General features: G+C 36.6%; 1 protein-coding gene across 2 annotated transcripts; it reads left to right on the forward strand.

Moving 5' to 3' along the window:
• The first annotated feature begins 622 nt into the window (after nucleotides 1-622).
• On the forward strand, nucleotides 623-6718 carry LOC120086118 (protein SAWADEE HOMEODOMAIN HOMOLOG 1-like). Of its 2 annotated transcripts, XM_039042568.1 has the most exons (9): nucleotides 627-829; nucleotides 1859-1944; nucleotides 2055-2100; nucleotides 3226-3343; nucleotides 4464-4527; nucleotides 5643-5694; nucleotides 5945-6088; nucleotides 6177-6296; nucleotides 6400-6712. In XM_039042568.1, exons 1-9 carry the CDS (start codon nucleotides 773-775, stop codon nucleotides 6448-6450), a joined length of 738 nt encoding a protein of 245 aa, XP_038898496.1. In that variant the 5' UTR covers nucleotides 627-772; the 3' UTR covers nucleotides 6451-6712. The 2 variants fall into 2 exon arrangements, with proteins under 2 accessions (XP_038898497.1, XP_038898496.1); XM_039042569.1 differs by lacking the exons at nucleotides 1859-1944; nucleotides 2055-2100 and having other exon boundaries at nucleotides 623-829; nucleotides 6400-6718.
• Nucleotides 6719-13022: the final 6304 nt, after the last annotated feature.

Raw genomic sequence — 13022 nt, forward strand, 5'->3', positions numbered from 1 at the left:
AGTAAAAAAAATCTGCACCAGATACCATTGATGTATGAATTCTGTACACCCAAACATAGATATATGAACTCAGACAAAACAATTCTACACTCCTAAACATAGATATACCAACTCAGACAAAACAACTCTACACTTCCAAACACAGACATATGAACTCTACATTCTGAACTCCAGACATCCTATATCAACTCAGTGCCCTAAACACCTCTTAAGAGTTGACAACTCCCTAAACATTATAACTCTTCACTATTTCACCCCTTATCCCAAACATCCCTTTGAGTGTGTACCGAAGGAGTTTGGAAGTAAGAGTAGAGAAGTTAGAAGTTGTGAACTCCACTCCTTGTTTGGCCCAAGGAGTTTCTTGTCTCCCAACACTAAAAGTATCAAATTTATACCTTATTAGCTCCTTATATTGTGGATCTCAAGAATTCACAATTCTCTAAACTTCATAATTCCTTACTTCTCACTATTTCATTTCTTATCCGAAAGACCCTCTTTGTGATTAAGTCAATAATATTGCAATGACACTTCAAAGCAAAAAGACAAATAAAGGTCGCGACTTTTGTGTCAAAAAAATTAAAAACAAAAGAAAAAGAAAAATTAAGGTCATGACTTGCTTCGTTTCGTTTCTTTGTAGTCGATAAATCGTAAACCCCTAAAAAAATCCCGAAAAGGCAACAGAGGAGGGACCCGTCCAGTCGGCCCGTTTGGGTATTTCTGCTTGACGAGGGAACTGGAAATACAAGGTACAAAAATCGAGTAACAGTCAACAATGGAGCGTCTCCGCCCGAGAGGCAGACAGATGTTTTCTGGGTTTACCAAGGGCGAGGTAGGAATCTCATTCATGTCTCGTAGGATCTGAGCTTTTGTTTGATTATCTCGGCGTTTCTAGAATTTATAAAATCAAAGTATAATTTCAAAGTACGGTCTCTCACCGTCTGTGTTGCGCATGGCGTTTATATGCATTATGTTCATGGTTTTTCAACGATCATGCCCGAAGTATCTTTTGATGTTTCGGGGCGCAATGGAAGCTACAACATAACTTCTTTTGATGTGTGAACTATAGCATAATTTGTAAAATTACGCCAATAGTTAATGATTAGTGAATGGACTTAGTTTTATTTTGCGATTACATGTTCTCTCTTTCAATATATTTCTTTAGCAAACAGGAAGGGTTAAGGTGGTACAATTTTCGGTTTTCTTTGATTTCTGTTCTTCGGTTTATTGGCCTCATCGGTGTTCCACCGTATATCTGTTCACTAACTCCAACATTTCATGTAGTAACGTATCATATTCTGTACCAAAAGTTTGATGTTAGGGCATAGTAAAGATTTTATTTGTATTTTTCTACATTTGAAAGGTGAGACGAGAGAGAATTATAAGTTAGGAATCAACTATCAACTATTTTTTTCTTCCCATACTGGGAAAGGATTACTACGTCAATGTCATATGCCTCAGAAAGCATCTCTCCTTAAACTTATTGAGACTCAAAATTTTAGCATCTTCTTACTAAATATTGTATTCAGAAACTTACCCTTGTACAAGACAACAAAGACCAAGTGATTCTTCCTTGCTTTTTCGTCACAATGAAAACTGGATATGCAAATGTAAATTTACCCCTTTGTGATTTTTTTTTCTTCAGGATCTTCAGGGTTCTGATGCCTTATTTATTTTTCTTTCATTTTATACCCTACACTGAATCCATAATAAAATATTGTTTTACATCAATTTAGCCTTTTTGGGGGTACAATTTAGAATTTCTTTTTGGGTCGAGAGTTTGTTTTACATACCTTTTATAATGTAACAAGAAGATTCATCTTAGTTGTCCCACCCCCTGGGGTTTAACCCTTGCTAACAGATAGAGAAAATGGAGAAATTGCTAGAGGAATCAGGAGAACAATCACTTAATCGAGATTTTTGTCAAAGAGTTACCAAACGTTTCAAGTGAGTTTCATTTTTCTCGTTATCACAAAACTTTAATTTTATCTTTAAATATGTATATGACCTATGTATAATGTCGAGTTCTTTTGTTTTGCCATTCTGTGAATATACAGTCGATCCTCCGGTCGTGCTGGGAAGCCTGTAATAAAGTGGACGGAGGTTGTCACATTTTTTATTTTTTGCTTATTCTGTTGTTTTTGAAATATTATTCTACTTCTACCGTTGTATATCTTGCGAATAGGACTTAATAAGCATTTTTTTTGTGAGCCTTTGGAAAATGTTGTGGAGATTCCTGGTGGAGAGACTCGTTGTAGTTTAAGCTTTCATTGAGTGTTCAGGATCACATCTTAATTTTTATTTTTCGGGACTTCTCCCTTAATTGGATTAGTGGGAGGGTCCTCCAACCTTTGGAGAAGGGTAAAAGGGTGTATTCTTGTTGAAATCACTTAGATTGAAACTCTTGTAGCTACTCTACTCTTCAAACGAAAGCCAATTGAGAAGTCCTTTTCTTGCTTCTTGACTTGAGGTTGGGTGATCCCTCCTCTCTCCCATTTTGTATACTGATTTTTGCTTCATTGAAGTTCTACTTTTCCTATCTGAAATATTATCCAGTCCACTAGTTTCTTCACTTGTGGTTCTCTTTGCCCTAAATTGTTGTCATCAAGTCGAACTTCTTGCACTCTCTCTTCTTGGAGACTTAGGCCTTAAAATTGCGTAAAAGAGTTCAATGCCTTGCATGAATTGTATCCCACAGGAACGTTAAATCTGACAACTCTATTCACAGGAGGTAATGAGGTATGCTTTCTTGTACTTCAACCTTTGTAGTGCATTCCTTCAACGTGATTGCAAAGATCAGAATTATTTGATACTTCATTGCCTCTTTTCTCATGACATTTGGTGCAAAATCCTCCAGGTCTTCGTTGTGAGTTCTGCATTCAAATTTGGTTCAGAGTGCTCTCCTGAGGAAATGCTTCATAACTTCCATTTTTGTGGACGGGTTGTACTTTGGCAGGGTATTTTTGGTTACTAGTGGGTATTTGGCGGGAGAAGAATAAAATGTTTTTTAAAGCTTGATTTTTCAGTGGGGTTAGGTTTGGAGTTTTTCACTACTGCAAGTTCCCCTAATTACAACAGTAGTCTTTTATAGGTCTCCTGAGATGTTTATTTATTTATTTTTCTTTCCCTTCTTCACCACATTTACTGTTATTTATTCGGCCATCTTTTCTATTTTCATGTTTGAGAAAAAATGTTCAGGTGAAAATTTGTCTACATACAATGTTATAGGTATACGATTGGTTGCAAAGCAGACTGCAAGACTTCCCAAAAATTGAAAACAGGATCTCTGAAATTCCCAAAGCTTGCCCTTCAAATAAGACTCAGGAAAGTTCTCAAGGCCCCGAAGGTAATTTGAGTTGAGCTCTTGCCTCCAGTGTTTTTTAAGGCAAAGTTACTTGGCTGTAGGGGAGTTTAATGTATGTTTGGACATACATTAAACAGTAGTTTCATTTGGAACAATTTGAATGAAGCTTTGGAGTGATGTACAATTTGAATTTATTGACATTATGTTTGCCTCCAATTGAATATGTTTGCTCTTTTTCATTGATAAAATGAAATTTTAAAGAAAATCTGTTCAACAGAAACAGTAGTTGTTAAAAGGGCAAGAAGAAAAAACTATCCCCCCGAGAGTAAGTATTGTATGGTTGGATATTATGCTCTTAGGGAGGATGTGAGATAGAGGTAGGGCTAGGTTGTATTTTGGCAAGGTTTGGGTGTTGATAGGGGCTAGCCTCTCGATCTGGTTAGGCTATATCCTGTAAGGTGTGCATCTGCACCCTCTTGAGCTCACTTTTAGCAATCAATTGTTTGGACCTAACATTAAGTTACACATTAAGAAATGTTTAATTTTCATCTGCATATAATGTTTCTTCCACTAAGTGCACTAGTGCAATGCTTGAAGCAGGGGCAGGTTGAGGCAATATTTGCATCTGGTATTTCCGTTGTCATTGGACTTAAGATCTTTTGTCCTCTCTTCCATGGTCATTTTTAAGATATTACTTGATTGGTTGTTTATTACTGTGGTTATATTGGGCCTATTAGTTAATTGCACGTTCTTCCTTTTTCCTTTTTTCCTTTTCTAGTTTTTCTAGCTAGTTGTTGAACCATACATTAGAATATGGAATAAACTACCATAGGTTGTAGGTTGGCAAAGTGGTCATTGGGGCAATTGGAAAACAAAAAACACACACAATGTATTTTGGGGGAGTGGGTTCGTATTCACGGTGTCCTAACCCTTAGGTAGGATATTAAAATTCTGAGTTTCTTGTCAGCTAAACATGGTAAAGGTTTAATAGTTGTCTTGTGAAATTAGCTAGTGGGTGTAAGATGCTGTGGATACTTGCAATCCTAAATAACAAAATAGCAAATGAAATTGAAATGCATTGTTTTATTTCATTTAAATGGATTTGTGCAGATGTGAGGTTTTTTTTCCCCTCTACATGCTAACGATCTTTAGTCAAAAGCAGGTGAAAAGAGCCCCGATTTGTCGGAGTTGGAATTTGAAGCAAGGTCATCAAAAGATGGTGCATGGTATGTGAAGAAATCACTACCGTTAATTTTGATTTATACAGTTGGTTCTGTATGGTTTGGTGCTTGTCTTTATATTTGCTCTGATGTTCTTTAATTAAGCTAAGAAACAGATGCTTGAATTCATGCTTTTATGGATTGCATATGGCTTGCTATGGATATTAGCGGATAGAAGCATGAGCAATCTAGATAGATGGGATAAGTTAAACAGTATCTTTGAGTTTCAGTTTGCCCAACCCTTCAAGCAGACAATTTCCTCCTTTACTCTAGTATTTTCGAGGTTCGATTAAAAAATAATCTTTCTTTTCTCTAGCTCTTTCTTGGCTATGAATTGGAGTTGGTGCTTTGGGAATAAGGAACAGGAGTTGCAAGGGAAAAGTGAAAATATAGAGGATTGATTAAAAATGTGGGATTGGCCTAGTATATTGTATGTGTAGTCGGCTCTCTCTTATGGAGCTTTTCTTGGTGACAGGCTCTCTTAAACTCCTTGGCTTCCCCTTCCAGATCTGATATCTGGTCCTCTGTTCTATCTTGTTATGGTATCTATTTCTTATCATAAACAAGCTCTAAAAAGGGTAAACGGCAAATAAATTCTCTATGCAGTAAGAATTGGGAAGTTATGATACACACTGATTGCATGTTTATGTAGCCATTTGAAATCACATGACGTAGTAAGCTGCTATTGAAAAATATGATTTCTTAGTAGCTGCGCTATTGAAAAAGAATCACTTTTGGTTAACTGCCATGCTATTTTGATTCATAGGAATGGTTATGTGTATGATCAGTATGTTTCAGTATAACATCTCAAAATAACATGCATCTAATTCAATCTGCTTCTCACGGCAAGCAGGCTGCCTGTTGAATTTATTTAGAAAATTTCCTCTCGGTATCTGATTGTAAATTGTAATGGGATTTAATGTGCTTGCTACCTCCATGAAGGAGATAATTTTAGTATGAAACTTTGTTCCATTCAGGTTATGAAGGGGGAAAAAATAAAACAGAAAAGAATGGAAAGTCTGTTGGTTTTAGATGAAGCTGTATTTATGGTTTCTGCTGGTTCGTTAATCCATTTCAATTTTTTTCTGTGGTTCTGATGGCATTCCACTAATATTATGCAGGTATGATGTCGCTATGTTCCTTACGCATAGATTTCTTAGTTCTGGCGAAGCTGTGAGTTTTTGAACCATGCCATTTTTTTCGTCTTGTATTATGATTTATCATGCCTTCCATTTTCTTACAGAGTACATCAAATTGTTGAACCAAGTGAACTCATTGTTCACATAGCCATTTAGGCTGTAGATGAATGAGTACTTTCCCGAGGAACACACTTAAATTTATACTTGCATGTAACTGCATGCTAGTTTTCATTTGTGGATGGGATGTGTATAGTTGTCTGATTGGTTTTGCCAATTCATTAAAGGAAGTGCGTGTCAGATTTGTCGGATTTGGAGCTGAGGAAGATGAATGGGTCAACATAAAACAGGCAGTACGAGAACGCTCTGTCCCTCTAGAACATTCTGAGTGTCAGAAGGTTAAGGCTGGGGACCTTGTACTCTGCTTCCAGGTGACTATATTCGTGCATAACCGTTCGGATGACCTGTAGATTGTTCATTTCTCTGTAGTCCACCTCATCATAGAATGAAAATTTTTAGGAAAGGAGAGATCAGGCAATCTACTACGATGCTCATATTGTTGAAGTCCAGAGGAGAATGCATGATATTAGGGGCTGCAGGTGTCTTTTCTTGGTTCGTTACGACCACGATGGCACTGAGGCAAGCATCATTTTTCTTATGCTTTCTCAATCCCTAGTTTCAGCTTTTGAAGGAGTTCTCATTCTCAATATTCAATACTGACATCTACTTATCCAATTACCAGGAAAAAGTTCGTTTGAGAAGATTATGTCGCAGACCGACACATCAAATCTAATCTTTGTCTTTGACATCAATCATTTCATCACATCTCTCTGGAGACATGAATTGTTTGCCTCAGAAAGCACAGTAGCTAAATCTAGTTCGTCTGTTCTTTCAGACACGTGAGAAAATGTTGTGTAAAATTTCATAATTGAATGTGGTTTCATGTTTTCACCTTATTGTTTGTGTCCGAACAAAACCTTGGGAACGAAATGGGACACGCACATGTAATTGTTGCATATTCTGTCTTTGCAAATTAATTTGCTGTTTTCTTATCATTCTAATTAGTTGCTGTGCAATCCTTTGCAAAACCAAATAAAATTCAAACCGTATAGTAAGAGTTTGTTACTTCGAAATTTGAATGGGAATAAAAAAACATGAACACTTTTTCATAAAAAAAGAACAATTTTTAAAATTTAGTTGTAAAGCCCAAGTTAGTGAAAAATAAAAAATTGAAGTGCATGATAGACCTCAGCCACAATTTATTTTTTATCAACCGCAGAGGGAGAAATTCGAAAGCTCTCTTCCCCTCCACAATTCTCAACAGAGAAGGATTACAATGATGAAAACCAAAAGTATCCTCTGCCCACGTATTCCAACGGTATACATGCTCTCACCCTCTAATTAACTATATGTTTTCCTTACTCGAATTTACCTGTCCTCTCTTACCTCTCTTATGTACTTGGGGCCTATCTAGAAATTGCTCTTTGATACCTCCAAGGCTACCTCATCATTGGGAGAGTTTCGTAGTCCTAATACCTCGGTTGGAGATTGAAAGTCAGATCATTGGCCAAATGTAAATTAGGTAGATTAGTCTCTATTGCCTTTCTCAAGAGCGATACATGAAAGATCGGATGAATATTCGTATCCATTGGCAACGCAAGCCGATAGTCTACTGCTCCAACCCATGCAACAATTTGAAAAGGGGCAATGTAGCGTGGTATCAGCTTCGGATGGGCATGGTTGCCCAAGGAAGACTGTCGATATGGCCTTAGCTTTAAGTGCACCCAATCTCCTACTTCATACTCGATGTCTTATCGTTTTTCCTTTGAAACCTTTGTCATACATTATCAACCTCATTAATACCATTAAACCCCTGATCATAATGCAAAATCGCCATTACCTTAATTCGGGCTCGTTCGTGGAATTTTATGTGTTTGTTTTGCTATTTTGTAGATATTAATCAACTAAGAGGCATAACAAACATTTGGAGTTAAAGCGGGATTTAAACGAACAAAATTGGAGCTCCGCAATATTAACCGAGGAAAAGTGTTCAAAATTACCAAAATGTCGCTGGGAGAGCGTTGCAACCCTCCAATTGAGCGTAGAGCTATGCTGGAAGGTAGTAGCATGGTGTTGTGGGAGCGTTGTAATGCTCCCTTTACGCTGCCTTTCTACGCTGGAAGATGTAGCATGAGTTTCTCAAAATGTTGCAATGCTGCAGGGGAGTGTTGCAACGCTCCGAACTTTGATACGATTTCCCTTCCGCGCGCACGCCTAGTGATCAAGTAAGCTGAGGCCGATGTTGCAATGCTTGACCCAAGCGTTGCAATGCTGTAACAAGAGTTATTTAAATTGACCTAGCTGCCTACAATTTGACAACACGATTTAGAGCAGAATTCTCCCTATCTTCCTGGCATCCTGTAAGCCCTAAATCCCTACTATTTATTTTTGAGTTAAATTAATCTTCAATGTCTCATTTGGGGATTGAACAATCTAAGTATCTTAAATGAGTTTTAGAATCGGAGTAAGGAAATTTTATCCTAAGTATTATGTGTAATTGAAATGGTAAAGGATAGCTAAACAATTTGGTAAGTCAAGATTTAAAATGTGGGGAATTAAGGTAAAAGGAAGTGTTAGTTTAATGTTAAATTGGAAACAAAGTTTTTCCTAAGTGTTGGTAATGCAAAGGAGTACTAAGAGGCTTAGCAATTGGAAGTTGGAATTTCAATTACTAAAAGGAGAAATTGTGGAAATTTTGTAGAAATTAAATTAAGAAATTGTTTATGGATTAATTTGACTAAATTGTAAGAAAATTTAAAATAGAGATATTTAAGTAAAATTTGTAAACGAAGGTTAGTGGGCTTACTCATTGAAGTAGGAGGTGGAAGCTCATCATTGGAAGTTTAAGAGGTGCAGTTGGCAGGATTTTGAACCCAATTGGAGGGGGTCAACATTTTCATTTTCTTCGTGCCATTATGAATTTTCTTCGACCAAAATACAGAGGAACAAGTTAGAAAGTAGTTCGAGGGTTGCCGAGTTAATTGGAGTACGAAAAGTAGATATTTTTGATGAAAACCAAAGGTTGCTTACTACAAGAATAAGGGCACTTGAGTTGTTGACGTTGATTTTGAAGGATCCAAGGAATTTTGAAGCTTCAATTTTTCAAGTTAGTTAGACATGGTTTTAAAATTTTATGAAAGAAATTTGAGGTAATTTGGTTCAAAATTGATGGACTTAGAGCTAAAATGTATAAGTATATTCCTGTCGAGGAACAAAGGATCCACCAGTTGAAGGTTAAAAAGGTGACTGGTCACCCGCGCACACACGTCGCACCTTAGCCCTGTCCCTAGCGCTCACCCGCGCACCTCATCACATCTAGACATGCTCGTGGGCGTGGTTTTCTGCCCATCCCACGCCCTACCGCGCGCCAACATTTTTGAAACCCATTACCCTAATTTGAGTTATTCAAAGTTTGTAAGTACATTTTAGGGCCATCTAAATTTTTTTCTGGGATACTTTGGCCTTTAAATGCCTAAATTTGGGTTTTAAGCTAATTTTAGGATATTTTAAAATAATTTAGGGTTAAAGGTGCTAAAGCCCTAAATTAAGGATATTTTGGAGTTATATGGGATTCAAGGGTGTTTTAGTTGAAGTTATGGATTGTTTATGTAATATCTGAGTTGAATAATTAGTTAAGGAGTAACTTTAGGCTTGTGATCTATTTTTCAGGCCAAACAAAGATAGGTGAAGTGTACAAGCTCGTGGGGAAGAATCAGTGACTTGAGTAACAAAATGTTTTAAAAATGAGTTATTGAATGTTACTAAAACATGATTTTCTTTGAAATGAAATGTTTTCTTGATTCTATAATGAGAATATTTATTTACCTTAAGATTCATGATTTACCTCTTCAAAAGATATGAGTTAAGCATGTTTATAAGACTTGAATTTTATTAGCATGATTTGAACCAATATGTTTCTAAGGAAAACTATTTATTATTCATACCTATGTTATGTTTATAATATCCGGATGTAAGCATAGTTTTATGAGCTCTTGAATCATGTACCCTAATATAAAAACTCCCGATACTTAAGAGATGAAGGTATTTGAGAAGTCTAGAGAATGGTTATGTTATAGGTCTTTGGGACCCACTTTGGTACACACATGGGCTTTGGGCTATGTGTAGGGGTGATTAGCCTTTTGGAGACATTTTTACGTGCACATATAAGAGTTATTGATACTGATTATATTGAGATTATTCTACATCAACTAAAGATATCCATGTTGAGTGTATGAGCTTGCTTTACCTCAACTAAGGCTTAGCATATAAGTTTATGAATGTTTTATGAACGGTGAAATTTACAAGTTTTATGTATGTTTTATAGATTATGAGATTTACAAGCATGTTTTTCCATGTTTCATGGTTTTTTTGATTTTCCTAGTTCGATATTATGAAAATGATTTCTGATATTGTTGGTTTTGCTAAGCTAGTTATTTTTCAAGCATATTTATAAAATTTGTGTTCTAAAAACCTATTTTTGGTTTCTCATTGACTGAAAATGTTTCTAAGTATGTTTATACTTAACTAGTCACATATTGGGCTTCTAGCTCACGATTTAAAATGTTTTATCTCTGGAGGTAGCAATCAAGTTCCTGGAGCCTAGCTTACAACTAACAGTCTGCCACATTTCCAAATTCCTAGATAACTCAAAAATCATTTAGGTTTATATCATATGTTTTGTTCTTTTGAGATTATGCACATACTAATAGGGTTGAGAGGACCCCGTTTGCCTGTAAATATTTTGTAAATGTTATTATGTGATGGGCTTGCTTAGATGATTGGAGTTATGATCACTATCAGGCTTAACTATGAGTTGATTGCATGTTTATATAAAATTGTTTATCAGGTTTTCCAGGTGTAGGAAAATAAGTTATAGGTTTAGATAGGCAGTAGATGTTATAAGAGGATTGACATTTTCTGTTTTCGCATCTTCTTTCAGGTTAAGATGGTAATTTGGGAGGGGGTGTAATAAGTTAGTATTAGAGCCAGTTTTTGGAAACCTAGGATCATGCATATTAGTTAGAAGCATGCATTTTTCTATAGTACATTTAATGTCATGATATATTATAGGAACCCTATCTTGACGAAGTGACAGACTACGTAAGTAATAGGAAGTGGAACTCAGGACGCCACCAATGAATCAATAGCGGAGAATGTAGAGTCTAAAGGGGAAACTAGTCACCCTTAGGTAGATCCTAACATGGAAGAGCAGACTTTCACTAGGATAACTCAGAGGTTAGCTACCAGTATAGGATTTATTCAGATAGACCCAAAGAAAAAGTTTGGTATAAAGAGATTGAAGGCACTAGGTGCCACTACATTTGAAGGCACGAAAAATCCAGTAGATGCCAAGGCTCAGCTGAATCTTTTAGAGAAATACTTCAGGGTTATGCGGTGTTTTGAGGACTACAAGGTCGAGTTAGCTGCATTTCTACTCCAAAAAGAGGCAGAAGACTGGTAGAAAATCTTGGAGACTAGAAGAGATGGCACAAATGTAGTTAGTTAGGAGGACTCCAGGAGGGCATTCCAGGATAAATATTATCCTAGATCTTTCTGTGATGCAAAGAGGAAGGAGTTCCTAAGACTTGTTCAAGGTTCCATGATTGTTGCTGAATATGAAAAAAAATATACCGATTATTAAAGTATGTTCTTATTATAGTTGTAGATGAATCTGATTGAGGTAAGAGGTTTGAGGAAGGATTGTGGAAGGAGATACGTACTTCAGTGACCGCCACTGCCGATTAGACAGAGTTTTCCAAGCTAGTGGAGACGATTATGAGGGTAAAGAAGAGTTTAACAGAGGAAAAAGAAATGATTAGAAGTGGATGTGTTACTTAACATACAATTGGACCCCAAATTGTTCTAACAGAGGAAATAACGAAAGGTTTGTACTAGGATTGTCTAGTAGGAAGAGTTTTAAGCCTTGTTTTGGTGGTCAGTCGACTTCCAGGGGTAGCATAGCTGGAGGTATACAGAGACAAGTACAGAAAAGGTCCCGTTATCTAATAGAGTCTATTGGGGATTCCTGTTCAAGGCAACCAGGAGAGTCCATGGCCAATTCAACTAGGAAACCACTATGTGTTAACTGTGGTAAGTACCACTGGGGACAATGCTACAACGGAGTGAATGGCTATTACAATTGTGGATAGGCAGGTCATTACAAAAGAGAATGTCCTTATCTGATGTAGAAGGACAATGCTAAGCAGAAGACGATTTCTCAAACTATAAATTAACCCAAGACAGTAGTAGTTGGTGTAGAAGGCATCAATGGAGTTAAATAAAAAGGACCTACAGGATGACCTCGTCAGCAAGGGAAGTTTATGCCCTGACTCAGCAGGAGGCCGAAGATGCACCAAAAGTCATCACTGGTACACTAATTGTTAGTAACAAACCTGGACATGTGTTGTTAGATCTAGGAGCTACTCATTCTTTTATTTCTAGCATGTTTGCCGCGAGCATGGATAGGAGATTAGAGCCTATGTTTGAAGAGTATTTATTTATACCCATGTTGGGGATGTTCTGATAGTTAGCAACATATATAAAAATTGAATGGTAAAAGTTGAAGATGTAATAATGATAGTTGATTTGATTCCTTTAGTGCTATAGGAGTTTGATGTCATTTTGGGAATGGATTTCTTGTCTAAACATTTTTCTTCCATGGATTTCTATGAGAATGAGGTTGTGTTTAAGAAGGCATGAGAAGAGGAGGTTACTTTTAAAGGAGACAAGAAGATTCTTCCTACTTGTCTGATATCTGCTGTTAAAGCTAGAAAGCTGTCGAGCAAAGACTGTATGACATATCTTGCACATGTAGCTGATTTATAGGTGATAAATTGAGACCTAAAGACATACTGGTGTACAAGAATATTTGGATGTCTTTCCTAAGGAGCTATTAGGGTTATCACTTGATAGGGAGGTGGAGTTTACTAGTGATCTGATTCCAGGTACCACACCTATTTCTTAAGCTTCTTATAGAATGGCATGAGCGAGTTAAATGATTTGAAAACTCAATTGTAGGAGTTAGTTGATAAGGGATATATTTGACCTAGTGTACCTCTCTTGGGAGCTCCAGTGTTATTTGTGAAAAAGAAGGATGATACACTCAGATTACATATTGATTATTGACAATTGAATAAGGTAATACGTAATAAGTATCCCTTACCTCATATAGATGATTTGTTTGATCAACTAAAAAGTACTTCAGTGTTTTCAAAGATTGATTTAAGGTCAGGATATCATCAACTGAAGATCAAGGGGTCAGATGTTCCTAAAATGGCTTTCAAGACTAGGTATGGACATTATGGA

Source organism: Benincasa hispida, chromosome 9 (genome assembly GCF_009727055.1).
Source record: "Benincasa hispida cultivar B227 chromosome 9, ASM972705v1, whole genome shotgun sequence".
In the NCBI taxonomy this organism is placed as follows: domain Eukaryota; kingdom Viridiplantae; phylum Streptophyta; class Magnoliopsida; order Cucurbitales; family Cucurbitaceae; genus Benincasa; species Benincasa hispida.

Excerpts from the sequence above, each read along its gene's own strand:
- LOC120086118 (XM_039042568.1), top strand. The coding sequence starts at position 773 with ATGGAGCGTCTCCGCCCGAGAGGCAGACAGATGTTTTCTGGGTTTACC. Across the intron at positions 4,528-5,642 it reads TCATCAAAAGATGGTGCATG|GTATGATGTCGCTATGTTCC; the intron begins GTATGTGAAGAA and ends AATATTATGCAG. Across the intron at positions 6,089-6,176 it reads ACCTTGTACTCTGCTTCCAG|GAAAGGAGAGATCAGGCAAT; the intron begins GTGACTATATTC and ends GAAAATTTTTAG.